The following is a 20,925-nucleotide window of genomic DNA, read 5'->3' as shown; positions in this document are numbered from 1 at the left end:
GTAAGCAATTCTTTTTCTTTACTGGGATAATGTTTAATTTTTTTTTTTTTTTTTTTTTTTTTACAAAACACTCTTCCATTTTCATGTTTCAGCGATTAATTGCACTTTGGAATAAAAAAAAAAAATCATCTTCCCCGTGGTAGGTTACATCAGCTTTGGCTGGATTATAATTGCATTCAGATGGAAGTACCCTTCCCTTCTTTGCACGGGACAAGTTCTATAAACTACAGGTAGAGTAATAGGTTCAGAAAGCAAGGGTTGGAAAACCAGAGCTTTATGGTCAAGTTGGAACACATGGGGTTTTTTGTTTCTTTAGAGATGGGGTATGCTTTGCAGGTAGCTGTTAAACACCCTTTCTGCAAGCTTGCACAATTATATAAATAGAAATATTGCTCAATTTGACCAAGTTCTCCATCATGTGGTTGTGTAGCTCTATTAAAAATTAACCATTCAAGAGTGCCATTTCACTTACTTAATGTATAGGTCTGTGCATGTAGATTTCTCTACCAAAACATTTTCCTGAGAGGTCTTTTGCATGAGACCACATCAATCAAAAAGTTGGCAATACAGAACTGCATATACTATACTCTACAATTCTATCTTATATAAAACAGAATAATAACCTTCTGAAGTCAAAATTTGTCAACATATTAACCCGTTGCAGGCACAGCTTGAGTTCAGTGTTCTCAATTGTCATCCGCCAGTTGTTTTTGTAAACTAGAAGACATGTGAGAAGACAGTGTTAGTGCTTTTTAGGAAATTCAGGTTCCACATAAACAGACAGTTTCCTTGCTGAAGATGACAATTTCCAAAACAGCACTTCTATATGCCTGAAGCAATCAATACTGATTTCAAAACAGAGAAAAGCATTTCAATTTCTTAAGCAAATTAGTTGTTTACACAGACAGGATAACTGACTTTAATGCAGCTGATTTCAGCCTAGGAGAAATCTCAAGCCCAAGAGACTTCTTTTGCATAGGTCAGGATCTGCCCCAGGCCACAAAAGTCAAGTATTATTTAAAGGGCTACAACAGTTTGAAAAGGAACGGCTGCCGGGCACGGCCCTCACCTTTCCAGGTACTCCTTGACATTGTCATAGCCATAGAACTTGGCCAAGTGGATGAGCATGCCCGTGGCACAGCGCCCATCCCGCCGGCGGCAGTAGCTGCAGTTGCACACCCCACGACAAGGAGGACAGATCCAGGCCTGCAAGGGGGTGAATGCGGGAGAGGAGTTAAAGGCAAGCCCTGAGTAAGGTTATATTTGCCTTCTGTCATCTTCCAAACAGACAGGTATTGCTTCCTTACTGCATGATTGTTCAGGGCAAGGTTTTAAAAGCCTCCATTAAGCCTTGTTAACACTTTCCAAATTCTGCAGGATTAAATAAGTGATTAAGTACTACCGTGTTTTGCTTGAATACTTCTTACTCTGAAGACTCAGGCTCTCTGATTTGTTCGGTATTTATTTAAAACAGACTAAAGGCATCTGTAACGCCTAATGATAATTCATCCTGTATTACGCTGACCATAGGGAACTCCCCAGAAAAAGATGTGTACCCACTGTGACAAGTTTCTTTGTCTCTGCCTGCTGGCATAGCCCTATTCCTGAGACTGAATACCCAGTACGTACATGAAGTCAGGCATCTCTCAGCTGCTCAGCAACTGAACACAGAAGCACAGGTGCCAACAGCCTGCGTTACGGTATAGCAGCCACTGCCACGCTGGGCCAGCACATCGGAGCTGTTAGTTCTTCACTGTCCTTCAAAGAGCCCAGAAGCCCATCTCTAAAGGAGAGGTGGTAGAGAGGAGGTCCCAGAACAAGCTGAGCACAAAGAGGGCTGTTTCTGCTGAGAGGTCTTTGTGCAGCCACATGCCTCACTCTGGCAGCAGCCTGTGCTCTCTCCTTGCTCAGTGCCTCAAGGAACAGAGGAAAGGGAACAAACCCTAAGACTTTTAGGTATCCCTCTCCTTTTTTCTCCTATTTAAAAATTAGAATCTAAAACAAGGAACCTGCTTTGCATGCCACGTTACTGACAACAGCATTTAAAAAAGGGTACATTTTGGCATTTTTCTGAAAGGGGACAGATTCTTTTTCTTAAAAGCTCTCATGCTTTCCCTCCACCATCTGGTAAGCAAGTGGAGCTTCAAAGCACGAAGCTGGATGGATTGTAACCCAGGTCTAGCACCTTCCACTTGAGTTCCAACACGATCAGTGTCAGTCGTAACAGTACTACAGATCTTCGCATGGCAAAAAGCTTTGAACACCATGTTATCATGAGCATATACTCATCACAGCTTACTAACAAAACAATATTCATTACACTTGCTTTCCAAGCCCAAAACATGACACTTACTGGATCAAGCAGTGCTGATTTCACATCTTCCCCATATCGATTTCGAAGACATGGTCCACAAAACTGCCCCCTTACTCCTCCACAGCCCTGGTTGCGACAGATTGTCTTTGTATCAATTGTCTTCTGTCGACACTGGTGGCAAGTACTACCCTGAAGTTGGAAAGGAAGAGAAATATGTATGTATGAAGGACGTGTTAAATGCTTGTTGCTGAACTTTCCTAATATTATCTGCTGATAGCAAAGCACAAATTTCAAACCAAAGTCAAATTCAGCTATGAAAAATCTTAGTAAGAACTGTAATTTCTGTTATTATGATAAATCATAGTTATCTGGAGAGATGCTAGGGATTTTACAGAGACAGTGCCCAGCCTCAGTTGCATTGGGAGTCTCAAACTACATGAACATCATGTCGCAGTTCTGATCATTTCCTCTACCTAGGAAAAAGCTAAAACTATTCAGAAAATGATCTCCGAGTTATTTCTGCAAATACAATGAAGCATGAAACGTATAGCAAGCTGATCGTCTAGATCTTTATGACAATCAGTAATAGTCAAATCCAGTGAAGGAAAGGAGTTCCATCAAGAGCTTTGGGAACTACCCAACCCATACAGAAATGTCATTTCCAGGGGGTCCAAGGAGCAGCAGGGATCACTATTATTTAATGGTACAAGCAACACCACCACAACATTTATATTGAGAATGAGAGATAAAAGGGATGTCAATTCTTATCAGTGGTGAGTCATAGCTATAGCAAATTCCACTTAATAGCTCTGTGGCAAGAAAGCACCTCTTTGCAGAAGCAAAAAGCTCGTGGGGCCTATCAACCAGCATGGGCAAGCCCATGGAAGCCTGGCAAAGCTTCTAAGTCATGCTTGTGTAATATAATGCAAAGCTGCACTCTCCAGAACCTCAGGAAAGCATACCTTTTACCAAACACCAGATGAACTGGTTAGAAGACTTTCAATTTCAAGCAGATGAACACACGAAAGAAAACAGCAGACACTTACTAGAACTTTGTCATAGATTTTGTCTTTAACAGTGATTGCAATGTTGTCCAAGTCCTCCTCAGTAATATCTTCTACTGGACGGTGAGATGTATACTTTGATGATCTCCTCCTTTTACGCACTCCACAATCCCCCTGCTAAACAAACTCATCTCAACACCTTTTGTTTGGTGTCATGAAGACTCTGTCACCACACTTGGTGACAAATTCTTTCATTTGTAATGTGTATGCAGTTTAGAGGCAGCGGACTACAACCTCATGGACCACTGGAAGAACAAGAGAATAGTTTCCAAATTATCAGTGCCTTTCTCTCTCCTTCACCTTCCTAATCTTTTCTCTACTCCATTATTTATTCTGTTTATATGTTCTTCCTTCCCATCATTGCTATTTCTATTTCCACAAATTCCTAACACCTTTTTATGCTACCTCCTTTTCTTTGCATTCCCTGCACACCTCCACTGTAACTCTTCATACTCCATTTCTTCCCTCTCAAAATAAGGAACTATAACAATCTGCCTTCTCATGCTTTGCTTCTTCAATCTCCTAGCATGCTCTAATTGCTTTCTCCAATGACAATCTCTAACATCCTGTGAAAAAAAACTTTACTGAAATTTTAGGTTAGTCTTGCCATACCCAGCCCTTTGTTATTATCCTGTTTGTTATTTGGAAGAGTCCTCTACTCACTATTAAGTGCCCTTTTTTTTCCCTTCCAAATGTCAATCTCTCTGACCTCGGTCCATGGTTTGTCATTATGCCCCTCAGGAGATTTCAGATTTCATGAACAAGTCTCAACTGATTCTTAGCCTTCCTTCCACCCACTCAATACCTAATTTGTCCTTCAGCATAGATCAGCTCTGTTCTCTCCAAAATAGTCGTTTACCAGCACAGGTTCTCATTCAGTGCTAGTCCACCTTTTTTAATAGCCAAGTTCCCTCTATAATGCTTCAACTATGCCCAGCACTCATTTCTCTAAGCAGAACTGGGATCCAGCCTGTGCAGACACAAACTTAAAGATTCTTCTTCATAAAGACTATACAGTAAATATAACCAAGGCAAATGACCACCATAAACCAAAGAAGGGAAAAACAGACTGGAAAAAAAAAGTCTGTCTGGGGAAGAATAAAACCTGCAACTTTTGTATGGCTAGACAGTACATTGGCAGTTTGTTGGTGCAGATTCCCTTCATTCATTCTCAGTTCAGCTATATAACTCCTTTTTAACTTCCCTCTGTTATTTCCAGAGAAGGGTTTTTGCTTATTTTTCCTGGGCCTGAAGATAGAGAAGATCTACTTTGTCACCTTCACCAGCTTGCCACTGCCTTGCCACTCAAAGGCTTTTTACACTGTGGGCTTTAGTAATTTTCAGATAATGAATAAATAATAGACCGTAACTAAACTGCCTTGTTATGTTTGGACAACACAAGTCACAAATAAGAGCTCAGTTAACAGGTAAAAGATGAGGCAGGAAGGCCTGAAGACAACTTTTTCTGTAGCTAATCCCAAACCAAAGATTCTCATTGACTTTCCGTAGGATGTGATTGATGTCTGCTCTAAGTGTTGGCCAACGATTTAAATGAATGTTTCCTGATCCCTGACTACTGGAGGTATCAAAGTCTGGAAAATACCACGCTGAGTCTTTTCTTCAAGAGGTTTTGTTGTCTATAGCTACGGAATTGTTCTGCAAATTTGACGGCTGACACAGTAAATTTTTCCAAGGCAAATTTCTCTGGTGGACGAGCGTTTCTGGTTGGGTTCATGCGACGTGCTATCTGGCCTTCAGAAAATGTCCTCCTTGGGATTTTCTTCTGTTTCTGGAAAGAGAAAATAATTCCAGTAACTGTCCTTTCTTACGCAACTTACAAACAGTTGTGTTTGTAGTGTTAAACACCAGAAATTATCTCAAAAAGCCCGCACCGCACTTTTACTATCATGAATTAATCTGTTCTTCTCCCACTCCTTATTTGTAAGCCAAACCTCACAAATTTCTAGCATACTTAAGTGTTCTACCTACATGCTATACCTTTTCGTGCCTTTTAAAACACCACAGTTTCACAGTCAAATTCTATTCCAACTAACATCACAGAACACCATCAAAATTTTTTATACAGCATATTAAGGTAGAAGCTAGTTCTCACTCTTCTTCAGCAGCTAAAGGTTCAGATTTTCCCACAAATTGAATACATCTTCAAGGAAGAATCTGACTTCTAGTTTATTTTCTTTTGTATTTTTTAGGTTGAAAGGTCAAATCCACATAAATAAAATGACCAAAACCAAAGAAAACGAGAACAAAATTGGTCAAAGTGTTTCATCAGGAAACATTTTAATCCTAAATCTAGCAAAACCAATCACCTCTAGCCAGTACCAGAGACTTACTGAAAGAGTTGAGGTGGGCGTCTTCACCGGGAAGAAGTCGGGTATGGAATTCAGTTCTGCCAGCAACTGGGCAAGCTGAAATCAAGTGATGACACATTGAAAACTCACTGCAAACTTGCAAGTAAGTGACACGCATCATCCACTCTCTTCACACACACTCCAAATTATACCTAAACACATTAAGTTTCAGGGCATGAAACGTTTCTGGAGGCACTTCATTTATGAAGTGCAGCTCATAAAAGGGGCTCATTTACCCCTGAATGAGCACAACTCTGCAGGCAGTACTAACTTCACAGCTCCCATTAATTCTTACTGGGAATTAGAATTAGCAAGAATTACATCCAATTTTGCCAAAACAGCACTGAAGAAGCGCATTACAACATGGTTATGGTATCTATGACTGGTAACAAGAAATTCACAGTTTATATGACAGGAGGGAGAAAAGGAAGACAGGGTGCCCTTGGCAGCAAGAACGCTACAAACTCTACTAGAGGATTGTAAGATGTTTCCTGTGGGCTCTTCTACCAAATGACTGCTGATACACCTGCATTTTCTGTCAGGGAACTCAAAGCATCCCCTTAAGCACTGACATTGCAGCAGGGAAACTTTGCTTGTTGTTTTCCAGTGATCCTTAGTAGGACGGCTAGGAAATTCCCTTTTTCTATCACGAGAGCTAGTGCTCATTTCACAAATACTGCAACCACAGCCAGTAACGCTAAATATCCATTGCTTTGTGCACATACACACAGCGACACGTGTATACACTCATTTGCAAAGTCATAAAACAACTAAGCCCCACTGGCTGTTCCCCTAACTATAGCATATGTAGTATCAGAACTGATTCAGCAGGACGGTTCTGTTGCACCACGTGAAAGATGTCCTAGAGGTGCATTTCAGCAGAATCAATGACTGACAGGTCCAAAAAAATACGGACCTGTTCTGGAAGGCCAGGATGAGGCTACCTTTTGAAAAGCCAGCAATCGTGGGGGTGAGTCAGGCTGTAGCTGTCTCTGAGACAGCTGTACCAGTCACAAGATCAAAAGCTGGACACAGCATTTCTCAGTAAAGACTTCAGAGTAGCATTTGTTAAGAGCTATTTAATGTCATTATAGTACCGCAACTAGGATGCAAATGAATTCACATTGGTTGAACTAGAATGAAGGGTGGAAGGTGAGATGGAAGCGCAGAAATACCAGTGCAACAGCGGTGAGGAAAACAGAAACACAGGTACAAAACTAAAGGAAGTTTTCACTTGGGAGCTGCAGGCCCACACAACCAAGAGGTTTACTTGAGCCCCAAGACTGCTTGGAACCTGCAACTTTTCCTGGAATACAGTAAAACTGAAGGAGCCACTGAAGACCCAACATCAACTTGATTTGCACAGGAGTGTGATAATTAAAGATAGCTGGTGGCATTTAATTATTAGAGGAAAAAGCATTAGGGAACAATCAGAGTCTCTCTTTTCCTCCACCTACGCATGCATGCACACTTTCATTAGCAAAGCGTATCTAAACATCACATCCCACACAACTGAAAAATTATTTTATCACCCTCAGCACTTTTTTGCTGGCTTTCCAATCTGTAACTAAAGCAGTCTCTCAGACACAAACAAAAAGTAGAAACTCTATTGCGCAAATGACACCATGAACCACCTGAAAGGACCAGTTGGTTTTCTGACATATTCTGAACAAAAGACTGTGACTTGGCTATATGTAACTTTGTTCACATCCACATCCAACTCTGCTTTTAAACTTGAGCAGGCTAGTGCTACATGAGGCTATTTTAGGGGTAACTGAGTGCTGATGGTCCTCTAGTGTTCTGCCAGGTAGAAAAAGTCAAACACAAACCATCATGAGATTTTCCCAAAGTCCCAGCACAGCATGAGCAACGAACCTAAAACTGAAGTGTGCTGAAGTTACATACTCAGATGTAAAGGTCAGAGAACAAAGCACTGCTCTTAAGTCTTACCATGGCTTTATTTTCTTTAATATTCATGGCTCTCTTAAGCAGAGCACTAGAACTTTCCTCCTGTGTTTCTTTAATGTCTTCTTCAGACTCTGAAGCAGAGCCCTCTAGTTTGTCCCATCGCTTGCAGCTTATTTCTTTTGAAAGAGGTGTGAGGGTTTCATTGTCCTTCAGAGGTAAGTTAGAAAAAGCCTGCTCAGGCACTTTTTTCTCAGATGACTTTCTGGTAGGAAACTGAAAGGCAACACGGAGGCCAAAGCTTCTTCTCTTGGGGGAAACTTTCTTCTTCGCCTCTTCCTCCTCCTCCTCACTACCCAATAAATTATCACGTTCTTCACCACTCAAGTCCGGCTCTGTCGCCTACAGGCAGGAAAAATGCCATGTTACATTATCGGCTGTGACACGAGAAAGGTAATTTTTAAATCACTAATTTTAGGCAGCAGTCTCTCCACCTGAAGGCACTGTCATAAATTCACCCAAATCAACAAATTTTTAAAAGTTCACATTACACAACTTCTCCCTCTGCAGAGACTAACACAAAACCTACATATTAATATTGTCTGGGATACAGACACGGCTGTCTTCAGAGGAACAACCTTTCCCAGCAGTCAGTCTACAAGTTCTCATTTCTAACATGTGATATTACATTAAATAAAGCTTTTTCTTCCCCTTTTAATATGATATGTATTTTTCTTCAGCATGAAAAATGAGCCTCACGGCGTATCAGAAACACTCCTACTAGAACACGAGGTTTACACAGAAGAGACAGAAAAAAATAAGTCAACATATACATTCTCATGTAGGTGACTGCCTTTACCAGAACTCCTTCCTTGTTCACATCCACCTCACTTGAAGTGAAACCTTCAAACGCTTCCGTTTCAGAGTCAGTGTCTTCACTGAAAATCCTCCGCAGTTCTTCAGTGAGGTATCTGGACTGAATTTGAACGCCCTGTAAAAATACCAGCCAGTAGCTGTGCGAGTCAGATACAGAGCTGTCACACAGTCACAATAAACAGGTTCTGAGTTTCAAGCAGGCACCAACTAGGTGGCATATACTGTGAAAGCACTTAACAGGCAAAGTCTGTCAAAACAAAGATGACATTCAGAGATTCTGCATTGAGTTATTTTAACTTAGCAGAACTTTTTTTTCCTCATTTTGAGTACAGGGCTTTAACTGAGCTGCTTCTTGTGGGGGAAACCTTCTTCTTCACCTCTTCCTCCTCTTCTTCACTACTGCCCAATAAACTATCGGTTTTCTTATGTGTAAATTGTCATGTCATCGTGTATGTTTTTTTCTGGATGTAAAAAAGCAGGCCTTGAATGGCTTTGTATTGAGGAAAATACAAACCACAATCACAGTAAGAACAAGCCCTCCTTTTTTTCACTTAGCAGTAGAAACAACACTCTCCTCTGGGCTTGCTGCTGCAGTAGTCAAGGCTTCTGGAGACAGAGCTTGCTCCTTCTCACACTGTTACACCATTACTAAGTGACAGATACCAACACAAAACCACAGAGATTTGAGCAGCCCGACTAACACCCCGCCACCTTCCAGCTGCTCAACACTCTCTGTTTTAGTGGTGCAGTCTATCATTCAAATGTGTCCTAGGACACACAGACCCCAAATTTATGTCTGCAGACTAGAAAGTCCAAAGAGCAACAAAGCTTGTGAAGGGCCTCAACACCAAGTCTTGTAAGGAGTGGCTGAGGGAACTGGAGTTGTTTAGTCTGCAGAAAAGGAGGCTGAGGGGGGACCTCATCACTCTCTACAACTACCTGAAAGGATGTTGGAGCATGGTGGAAGGAGATTGTAGCAAGGTGGGTGTTGGTCTCTTCTCACACGTGACAGGACGAGAGGAAATGGCCTCAAATTGCACCAGGGGAGGTTTAGATTGGATATTAGGAAAAATTTCTTCACCAAAAGGGTTGTCAAGCATTGAAACAGGTTGTCCAGGGAAGTGGTTGAGTCACCATTCCTGGAGGTATTTAAAAGACGTGTAGATGTAGTGCTTAGGGACATGGTTTAGTGGTGGACTTGGCAGTGTTAGGTTAACAGTTGGACTTCATGATCTTCAAGTTTTTTTCCAACCTAAATGATTATATGATTCTATATTTCTAACTAAAAAGTCAGCCGATGAAAAATAAGCTAAGGTCTCATTAAAACACTCTTCACGATATGCACATTACATACCAATTAAACACAATGCATTTACTAAATCAGAAATGTATTTCCCTACTTCCAATCAGAATTAGTAGAAGGCCATCTGTCAACTTGTCCTTGTTAGTCTCCTGAAAGACCGGCTCATGGTAGGAACATAACCTATGTTCACACCACACCTGCCTCTTAAAAGTTAGCAACACTCACTTAAGTTTGTTTCCCCAATTTGCTTCTGCTATTTCTTCCTCCCACACGAGATACAAAAATGACCTTTCACATGATGCACTTGCTAAGTATCTTTATTCTTCCTTTCAATTCCCTCCCTTCCTTCACTTTAATTACACACTTCTTTACATTAAGATAATATCTGGTGCAAAACAGATACAATAGATGAGTGGAGAAACTTACAGGGGAATGGGAGGGGGGGGCTACAGCATATGCTGTTTCTTTACACTTAAACATCTCCTACAAATTATTATGGGTAATTGGAATGAGTTTTCTCTGAGCAAAATTATTCTTTTGTTGATAGCACAGTGCAGCGGCTCGAGAAAGGAACAAACACAATAGGGAAGTTACTTTAAAGTTAAATTGCATTTCTTAGAGGGAAACTGAAGTTTTTATGCATTCTGTGTTTTCATGAAATTCCACAATTAAGGTTTGGGGGGTGGGGAAATAAGCTGTTTGTTACCTAAAGTGACTAAAAGTAACACACCTAGAGCTATGCTGTTACACCTATGAAGAAAGGTCTACACATGGTAAAATACATATCAGGGACACCAATAGGAGAAACAGCTGAAACTTGGCAGTAGTGCAGAGATTATGGGAGTACGGTTGAAGAAAGCCTTGAGGAAAAGCAGGCACGCAGAGGTCGCTACTTCTTAATGCGTTTGCACATCAGCATCCAAAGGAACACTTGATGCACTAACATCCCATTCACCACCCCAGCAGGGCAGCTGCCTTGACCTCTCATGATGACTGCAGCATTTTTCTGAACTTCCCGTCATTTTGCTCTTCACGCCAAAACCTTTTAGTTTCCTGCATAAGTTCCTATGTCTTTCTCAGCAACAGTGGTGTTTGGCATCGTAAATGGATGGAACTTGGGATAAAAAAAAAAAATCGCGTTTTTATTGTACCATTTAGTGGTAAAGGAGTTAAGCTCAATACCAATGGAGATTTAAAATAATTCTCAGCCCAAGGGAAACACAGGAATGGTAAGGAAGGCAGCAGTGCCAGCTGTAAATTTGGAATAAGTCTCACTGGAATTCCAAGTAACACATGTTAAATTAACAGTACTTAGCTCTTCCACAGTATGTTTCATCAGATGATTTTAAAATACTTTGCAGCAAAGATCATTATCATAATCTCCATCTCACAAGTTGGGAAACTAAGGCAGAGAGAAGTAAAGTGAAGGTGCCTGCAGTCCTCAAGCAGACAGCAGAAGCAGAACCTCAGGCTCCCACACAACTACCTCAAGGCTATCCATCTACTACCACCACCATCACCACCTCTCCTCATTGATCCTTCTTCATGGTCCACACAAAGCCACTAACGCAAGAGCAAGCTACCTCCTGGTTTTCTGAAGTTACAGCACTGCCAACTAGCAACAAGATTACGAAGCAATTTAGAGCCCAGTATATTTCACTACTTTTTGGCCACAGTCTTTCTCTACAGCACAGACTGTGGCTTTACCTCCAAATGGCTTCTGCACTCTTCTGAGGCCATTCGCCTCAGAAGTACTGAGAAACAGTACATACTCATACAAGCCTCATTCTGTCTGTTCTCTTTGCTAACACTAGTCATCTTCTTTGTCTTCAGCAACTCTTAACCAGGTACTGACCTGATGGACTAGGAAAAAAGAAAAAAAAAGACATTTTCAATTTTGTTACTAATGGAACAGAGGGACCTTTTTGAAAGCACAACTGACAAAGATATCTTTTAGCACATTAGCCCATATCTTTCAAGTATGTAATTATAAGCTTCTAAAAGACTAAAAACTAAATTTTCTGGCAGCCAAGACAGCACACCAGTTCTCTTCTTTTCTTGTGAATTCAGCTGGTACCTCCAGCTACCAAATCAGAGAATGAAAAATATCAAATCATTATGCTGATCCAAGCTACTTCACCATTAAGAGAGCAGAGAGCCAGCAAATCTCACAAACGCAGCAGGAGCTGCTGGTTTCTGCGGCTCACCGCCACTAAAACATGATTTTGGTGCAGAAACAGCACTGAGATAAATTTCTGGAAAAAAATACCTTGAAGTCTGTGTACTCACAAATGCCCATCTATTATCATGCACTTCCACTGTCTTATGTATCCAGAGCACACCAGCCCAGAGTGGTAATTCTCTCTCTCCCGTTTGCTACACTTATCTACTTCACTTAAACTCACCTTCTAATGAAACCCATTTTCCTTTTTATGAAGCAGTTTTTAAAAAGCAATCATCAAAACCTAAAAAGGATGGCAACTTTGTTTACATTTATTTTTAATGAGAGAACTGCAGATTATGGGTTTTACTGCAAGTTACGGCTCGCGTAGCCTTGACACAAGCTCAGATTACTGCTGCACCGAAAGACCGTAACTGGGCCACAGCAATCCATTCCTACCTTTTTTCCTGATTCCAGGGAATCAAAACTAGCATAGCTGTTCTCTGACAACAACCTCTGTCTGGAAGCATCATCTTGGAACCCCAGAAAATCTTCATTGTCACTGGGGGCATTAAAAATGTCAGCCACGTCCTTGGGTATCTGTTTCTGATTCAAAATGAGACAGAAGATGCAAGTCAGACATGTGAACTTAATAGGAAAACTCAAATTAGCAACAGTACAACTTATTTTTATACTCCTATGCAAGTACAAATCTGTATCACAAAATATGCTATGTGTAAACTGTACCTCATTTAGCTAAACTCCAGAAAAATTCTGTACAGACTGTTTTAATCCCTAAGTACAGACTCCAGATTTGGGGCTAGGGATGGGATGTGATAGGCAGGGTGTTTAATTCCACAGAACAGTACTTTCTCAGACATAAAAATACGATGATGCCTCATCTTTGCAAGCTCATGCTCAGGGCACCCTTTGCCCATCGTGAAGGGGTATATAACCCTCCCATAGTCCTCTTAAAGAGCAACAATGGCTCAGAGGTGAAGAACACACCTTCAAATATAATTTAGTGCTAAACAACTACAAAGAAACCTTACCACTAGATCCGATAATGGTACTGTTACATACTTTATCAGACACTTACCTAACTCCAAAAATGCAACAAATGCAATTCATTCTCTTTCGTCAGTACTGCCGCAGAGCTTTTTCTGCGACACTTGGCAAGAAAGTGAAAACCCATTTTAACCAAGAACATTTCTCATTTACCAGAAGCCCAAAACGTAGCCCACCAGGAGGAAGCACTGCCAAGGGCAGGCAGCGGCACTTTCTGAGGTGACCAAGGTCACAACTTCAGAGTTCAAGAAATCCAGTCCCAGCACAGAAAGAGACTCGTACCACCAGAGGTAATCATTCCCCCAGCCACGTATTTCACCAAGCGCTTCAGATAAGCCTCTCCATGTAACAGGCCAGTAAGGAAGCCTCCAGACAGCTCCCACGCAGGCTGCTTTAGGATTTGGTGCGTGGAAGGTCAGGATGAACAGATCCAGCCTTAAAAACTACGGCAGCTGGCATTTTGCCAAGTTTCAGAACATGGTTTTACACATTCCAGTATCATTTGCAAAAACATTCTGCCATTCACAGAAATGCTTGGGGAGAGAGGTGTCTGCATCGCTCACCAGGATCCATCTATCTTCTACAGCCCCAGGGCCACGTGTACACACCACGCACACGACTCTTACTTGCAGCAAGCCTCTGTGCTGCTTGCTGTGTGCTAAAGCCACGCGCGGATTTCCCACTGCTCTCAATAACTCTCAGGAACAGCTCAGATCAACAGCTGCCTTGTGAGAGGGGCCAGTTCATCAACAGAAGGAGATGGTCTTGGCCCCCAGTGTTTGAGAGAACATCCCCGAGATCAGTTTCAGAACCGGGAGCAGCCTGCCCTTGACCACAGATAACCAAGATTGCTCATACAGAGCCCCATGACTAATGGGGCTATTAAAAATATAATTTTTATATTTAAAATTACTATTTTTTACTATTATTTTATTTTTTAAATTTATTCGTGCCAAGGCAAATGGCCCAAAGGAGGCTCCTCCAAAAATAAGGTTGCTGACAAAATTCCACTTCTCTTTTAATAAGAGCAAGCAGCACCTTGACCAAAGCTTCACTCTGTGAAATAAGCTACAGTAACAGGCATACATGGGCTTAATTTTATATTTGCTCTGTTTTTATAAACCCGATGTAGATTGATGCAAAACTGATTTACTGTTGCTTCAGCAAGAGCTGAATTCACCTCTGAACAACTAACCCTCGCAGGCATATAACGGCATAACCCAATGCACTGCTGCAGAAGTCATGCTGTCCACGTTTGAACCTCTTTGGATATTCCCTAACCCCCACCTCTTACAACACAGAGCCAGAATCCGCCTCCGTTGCTGTGATGGAATTCACTCAGTACAGAGCAGCATTAAAAATAAAGCATTATGCATTTTAATACAAGGAGCTGTGAGGCTTGTTACTATGAATAAATTGCTTGCCGGAGCCACTGCATTAGTTCTTGTGCTATTAGTTAGCAAATCACAGCCGAGTTAGCCACTGCTGTGATTACTGTATGCCTAACTAATTTCTCCTTTTTCTATTACTTCTGGATCTGCACCAGAGGAGCTGTTATGGGGGTGTAATTACTGATTTTGAACAAGGAAAAAAAAAATTCTTTCCCAGCAGAAGACCTTTTTTGGTCTTTATGCACTCTCAAATACTAAGGTATTGATTTAAGGAACTTACTGCAGAACTTCAAAGATTTTTAGTTTGAGACTTGCTCCCCACAGCCTGACTACGAAGAATCCCATTCAGTCACCAAGTCCCGATTTCGCCTAAAGGGCTTAGTTTAATAACAGAGAACACCTGACACATACAAGGTGGACATATTCCCAGAGTTTAAAAAGAGCACCCTCATGACCAAGCTTCCTCACTGCTGGTATTTCTACACCTGAAATTCAAAGGCGAGTTTATTGCCAGCAGAAGTCCACTGCCATCAGCAGACAGACATCAAAGACAAGCTTGCACCAAACACCTCTCTCACAATGGGCTGGTTCTCCATTATTTATTGTGTAGTCCTGGAAGCCACAGGTATTTCCATTTTTAACTTTCAATTAAAATACATTCAGAAAGTGATTTATGATCAGCATCAGAGCCTAGCATTTTAACTCTGTCAACAAAGTAGCATATACCAAGAAAGAAAATACAAAAATGCAGGCACTTCAAGAAAACACCTTTTTGCCACTAAACCCCTAAAAAAGGCAGAGAGGTGATGAACATTCTTGAAGAAAATATTTCTGACCACATGTTCAGACACAATGGTCTGCTTAAATGCTGCAGATGTGAGAAATACTGTTTTTTGAAGATACCAGTTACAAAAAGCCAAGTACTGAAAATTTGGAAATAATTCGCAGTTGCTGAAAACGTCAAAGTCTCATTTCTAGTAGGAAATTTTATACCTATTGAGCTCAGTTATTTTTGCCCATAAAACACACTTAATTGTTTAAAACACCCACAAGGTACTTTGGTACTTTTCTAAAGAAGCAACAAACATTCACAGCTACAAACAAGATGCAACCCAACAACTTCCAGAACAACCAACCCTAACAATGTTTTTTCAACAAAAGATCAAAGTTGAAGACATCCCCATCTCTCAGTTTCCCCTTCCCTAAATTGGACAAAATACCTCCAGTACCCCCAGAAGCGCACCCGATTTGTCAGGATGTGCGGAGGAGAAACACCATTCCCACAGAACCGGGAGCAGGCAGCTCACGTGTGCCTGTGGGGGTTGGCAGATCTGTCACCAAGGGCCAAGGGTGACAGGGTCAGGGTATGAGGCCAGGAGGGACGTCAGACCTTTTTCAGCAACACTCCCACACTCACCATGCGAGTGATGGGAAGAGTAAGGCACCTGAGGTCCCCACCAGTCAAAACAACATTTTTCCAAGTGTCATCCCCACAAATTCCACCTACCATGTCAGGTAAGGAGAAAAAGAAAAGCCTGGCGTGAGATGCTTTACTTTCCACATCAACAGGAAGAAGTCTTGTGTCTCAACTGAAAAAGCAATTTTCCTGATACCAAAGCCAAAACAGATGTAACTTTCCTTTCTGCAAGGCAGTGCTCTGGCAGGCTCCAAGGAAAGAACACTTGCCTGCACGCACACCCACAGCTTCGGTGGGAAGCATCGAAGTTATTTCTATGCCGCTGTCAACCGTATTGTCGTGGTTTAATCCCAGCCAGCAACTAAGCCCCACGCAGCTGCTAGCTCACTCACTCCCCCCCAGTGGGACGGGGGAGAGAATCGGGAGGGTAAAAGTGAGAAAACTCGTGAGTTGAGATAAAGTCAGTTTAATAGGTAAAGCAAAAGCCGCGCACAAGCAAAGCAAAACAAGGAATCCATTCACCACTTCCCATGGGCAGGCAGGTGTTCAGCCATCTCCAGGGAAGCAGGGCTCCATCGCACTTAATGGTGACTTGGGAAGATGAAACACCATAACCCCGAACATCCCCCCAGCTTTATATGCTGAGCATGATGTCATATGGTATGGAATATCCCTTTGGCCAGCCTGGGTCAGTTGTCCTGGCTGTGTCCCCTCCCAGCTTCCCGTGCACCCCCAGCCTGCTCGCTGGCAGGCCAGCACGAGAAGCTGGACTATCCTTGACTGCTCAGCAACAACTGAAAACATCAGCAAGTTATCAACATTATTTTCATCCCAAATCCAAAATACAGCCTCATACTAGCTTCTCTGAAGAAAATTAACTCTATCCCAGCTGAAACCAGGACACGTATTGTACTTTTTAAGAGGTATTTGTACTTATCACTTTCATTGCCAATTGTCACACCAGCACATTCTTTGCTGACAATGATGTATCAGAACTGTGTGAGAAAGCAGGGCTAGATGTAATTCTCTATGTTTGCTCCTACCACGAAAAAAAAAAATCAGTTGGGCTGTGTTCCCCTCATTCAAGTTTGCACAATGTACGAACGTTCCTATTTGAAGCGGAGGACAGATAATTTCAGTAACGTTCAAACTTGCTCCTTACTCATTTCAGTCATACTGAAATAATCCCAGTTTAATCTCAAATGCATACTCACACAAACCAAACTACTGCAAAGTCACACCTTCAACACACGCTGGAAAATCTCTTGACTTGTCCCGGGCTCAGTACAGAGGCCAGCCCAAGGCATGCCACCCAAGGGTTACAGGCACTGCATTTGGCTCGTAGCCCCGAAATAACAACCAAACAGGGAAGCACTCCAAGGCTGACAATTATAGGCAGAGCTACAAGAATAGAGGGCCCCAGCCAGAATGCTGATACGTGCCAAACCAAAACCCCAGAACTATTTAGAAGTCGAGATCCTGGTCTTTCCACTAGAATCATAATGGCGAATAGCATTGTGTGAAAGCTTAATTTTTACACATCATACAAACATGTGAAAGACGTGAAAGGCAGAGAGAGGCAAAGTTATGTATTACAGTGCAGAAGAATCACACAACTAGACACATGGTCAACAGGACTGTCAACATCATCCCACCAGCCTGAGACTCAAAGGCAGCAACCCTGCCCACAAAGAAATTTAGGAAGACAAGGAAGATCCCAGATGATCACAGCAACTTCTCAACAGCACCAGAACACAAAAACCTGAAACCTCCTGGACAGCAAAGTATATTCCTGGCACAAGTGGCATCAGGGTGAAATGCAAAGGATTGTTCAGAGAAAAGACGGAACAAGTGATAAAATGAGCAGTCATCACACAGTTCTATGATCTTCACAGGGATACTCTGATTCCACTGAAGGTGAAGATGGATTATGCCTCAGTCTGTAAATCCATCACAGCAAGAAGTCCTGCGACTTTCAGGGTGGTTCCCCCTGCCCCTGCGAAACGTTATGGTAATTTTCACCACAGTCAACCTACTCCTAAACCCAAGTACTCCATGAAATTTTAGTAAATTCAGCTGTTTTCAGAACAGAGTATGGTTGCTACATTTCTTTAATTAAACTGGTAATTAAGATAAAACCCATCAAGCTTTTTCCTAAAATAAAGAATGCCCATAATCACATGGTGAGTCATTTAAAATGTTACCTTCCATAGGCAACATCTACCTGGAAGCTATCCCCCACTTTTCAAAAATTATGATAACAACATGAATACCAGCATGCCAGCATATGAACACAGTCCAAACCCTCTGTCAACTGCTACTATCTCTTCTTCTGCAACATCTAATCTCTCGCTTATCAAAACAGCAGTTACACCTATTTCTGAATTAATTCTGCATAATTCAAGAGCATCCCTTTGCTCTGTGGTGGTGTCTAATTGCTCTCCGAGGCCCAGCGTTCCAAGAAGAACACTTTTGTACCGTGCCACAAGCACACAACGCGTCCCCTCTTCCTGCCTGACTGCCAGCGTCCAGGCTTTTTGGGTGCAAAAGCTTTGTCTGCCAGCACCCCTTTAACAAGCTCCGTGTACTGAAACTGCTGAGCAAGGACCTGGTTAAATCAGACACTGGCATGGGAAATGGAGCTGCAGGTCTTGCAATCCAAAACAATTTTGTACTGCCGACTTCTTTGGCAACTGCTTTCAATGGGGGGCATGTATTCACTTACAAGCTAATTTACCAGTCAGCAGATGACCCATGACTTCAGAGGCGAGGAAACCTCCACCACCACGTCCTTCTGGCTCAGCCAGGACTGAACCCACTGCTCACCAGCGTGCCGCAAAGAGGAACATGAGCCAGCAGAAGGCCTCGCTCAGCCAAAAACAAGCCGCTTCGAGAAACAGGAGCACTGTGAACACTGCGTCCTTCTCCCCTTTGCTGAGCCTTAAAAGAAACACGATGTACACACCCTTTCAGTGGTGCTGTAGAAAGGTGACAAGCAGACAGTAAGAGCCTCTCCTTATAGCACCAGAGGTGAGAAGTGTGTGCCCTTCGCTTCTATTGTACCATGTCAATCAGGTTTCTCCCAAACTGTTTTACAGTGCCCTTATCTCCCAATGGAGAGCCTGGAGCCATACAAAGGTGGAAGGTTTACCAAGTCGCTGAGAGGACAGAGGTCCTAACAAACGTTCCAGTGGTTCTACAACCCTTCTGTTCCACAGAAACCCACATAAAGCCCTAAGCTTCTATCAGCAAGAGCTGACCGAGATGCTGACTTTCTCCTCCCTCTCCCACCACCTGAGACACCCACCATACCACCTCTCAAGGCTTGAGCCACACAAGCAGCCTGATGCAAGCGTACACTGGGGCCTGGACCACACCACAGGCAGGTGAGCTGATGGAAGTCCCTAAGCCTCCAACCTTTGTATAAAATACTCACACGTATTCAGGCGACTCATATATGTGTTTGTGGCATCACGGCATTTCAACAGCAACAACAACAATAAAAAAAAAAGAGAGGACAGAGTTTAAAAAAACCAACAAAAATTAGCTATTTCAGAAGTGACATCCCCAGGCTTACAGAGGCTAATTAATTAACAAAGTTACTCCCCAAGAAGCTGCGCGCAGCCTTTATCAGAGACGTTGCAGGACAGAGTTACCCACAACGATGCCGAGCGCCGCCGGGCCGCCCCTACAGGCGGCTTCCACCCCCTCCCCGGCGCTCTGCAACCCCGGAGCCGCCGCGCCACGTGGAAGGCGCCCGGCGGGCCGCCGAGCTCGCCGGGACCCGTTTGTACCGGAAGGGACCGCAGAGGCGCGGGGGAAAGGAGGGATCGGGAGAACTGCCCGCCGTCCCGCGCCGCCGCGGTGCCCGCGGGGAACGGACAAAGGCCGCCACTGCCCCCGAGAAGGCGGAAAGCAGCCTGACCCTTCTCCCGCCATCCAGCCTTAACCGCCCGCTCCGCGCAGCCGTCGGGCCGCCTCACCTTGCCGCGGCTCGCCGCCGGGCCTGCCGCCGGGCCTGCCGCCGCCGCCGCCGCCGCCCCCCGCCGCCGCCGCCGCCGCCGCCGCCTCCCGCGCCGCACCATGGCGCGAGAAGCCGCCCGCGCTGCCGCGGGAGCAGGAGGAGGAGGGCGGGAGAGAGGGAGGAGCGGGGAGCGGTGGAGGGGTGGAGCCGCCCGGCGGCGGCGGGAACGGTGGGGTGGGGACGGGCCACCCCGTGTGGCCTGGTTGGGGATGGGGAACAGCTGTCCGGTTGCGGACCTCCTGGTTCTCTGGGGGGAATGGGGGGGCGCGGGGGGGTGCCCCATTGGCACCCGGTATCCTCCGTTCGTCCCCACACACCCCCCGCCATGGCTGTTTGCCTGAAAGGAGCGGTCTGGCCTGGGGGGAATACGCTCGCATCCTCCAAATAAATTAAAATGTTTATTTACGCGGTACGGTGTGAAGTGTATGCCTCTTAAAAAAAACTCGTAAAAAATAAAAATAAAGGGGAGTGAAGGTGATGCAGCTTTACACACCGCGTGTGAGCGTTCCCCAGCTTCCCAAAAAGGGCCCTTAACCTACTGTGCAAGTGAAATCCGAAGGTGAAAGCGATGGGAGGCAGCGCTGGCTTTCTTTGGCAGCAAGTCAAGACTTAAAATTTCAAAATATCACAAATGGTGGAAAGTAAATCACGTTTGAGAAAGCACATTGGAAAAATGGGAATATATCACTTTTTTAAAGCATTTATTCCTCCAAGCAATTTCCTATTTTATTATATTCTTCCACTCTTCAGCTAGCAGGAAGAAAAATGAACACAAAGACATGGAAACTACCTGTTTACTTCCCTCTGAATAACATGGATTCCTCAATTAGAACATTTAATTTTTAGTTAAAACTTACAACATTATATGTGTCCCTTTATTAATCCAGGAAGGTGGTACTAGATTAGGCACTTTAGGATTGCTCAGTAATCCAGTGAGGAAAGCAGCCCTTTGAGCAGAGACGTGCCCCCAAAGATGGCTGATTTGGGGGGGGGGGGGAGTGGAGGTCTGTGTGCAGCTTCCCCCGTCCCGCTG

General features: G+C 43.5%; 1 protein-coding gene across 1 annotated transcript; it reads right to left on the bottom strand.

Moving 5' to 3' along the window:
- Nucleotides 1–686: 686 nt before the first annotated feature.
- Nucleotides 687–20,555, bottom strand: CDCA7L (cell division cycle associated 7 like; the record flags this gene model as incomplete). Its single annotated transcript, XM_081996807.1, has 10 exons — nt 19,852–20,555; nt 12,452–12,598; nt 8,512–8,643; nt 7,698–8,054; nt 5,730–5,804; nt 4,982–5,167; nt 3,361–3,495; nt 2,354–2,503; nt 1,070–1,206; nt 687–717 (listed from the first exon to the last, which is right to left on the bottom strand). Exons 1-10 carry the CDS (start codon nt 20,173–20,175, stop codon nt 687–689), a joined length of 1,674 nt encoding a protein of 557 aa, XP_081852933.1. The 5' UTR covers nt 20,176–20,555.
- Nucleotides 20,556–20,925: the final 370 nt, after the last annotated feature.

The sequence above is a fragment of the Phaethon aethereus genome (assembly GCF_964289735.1).
Source record: "Phaethon aethereus genome assembly, chromosome: 2".
Classification (NCBI taxonomy): Eukaryota; Metazoa; Chordata; class Aves; order Phaethontiformes; family Phaethontidae; genus Phaethon; species Phaethon aethereus.
This window is presented reverse-complemented; position numbering and strand designations above follow the sequence as displayed.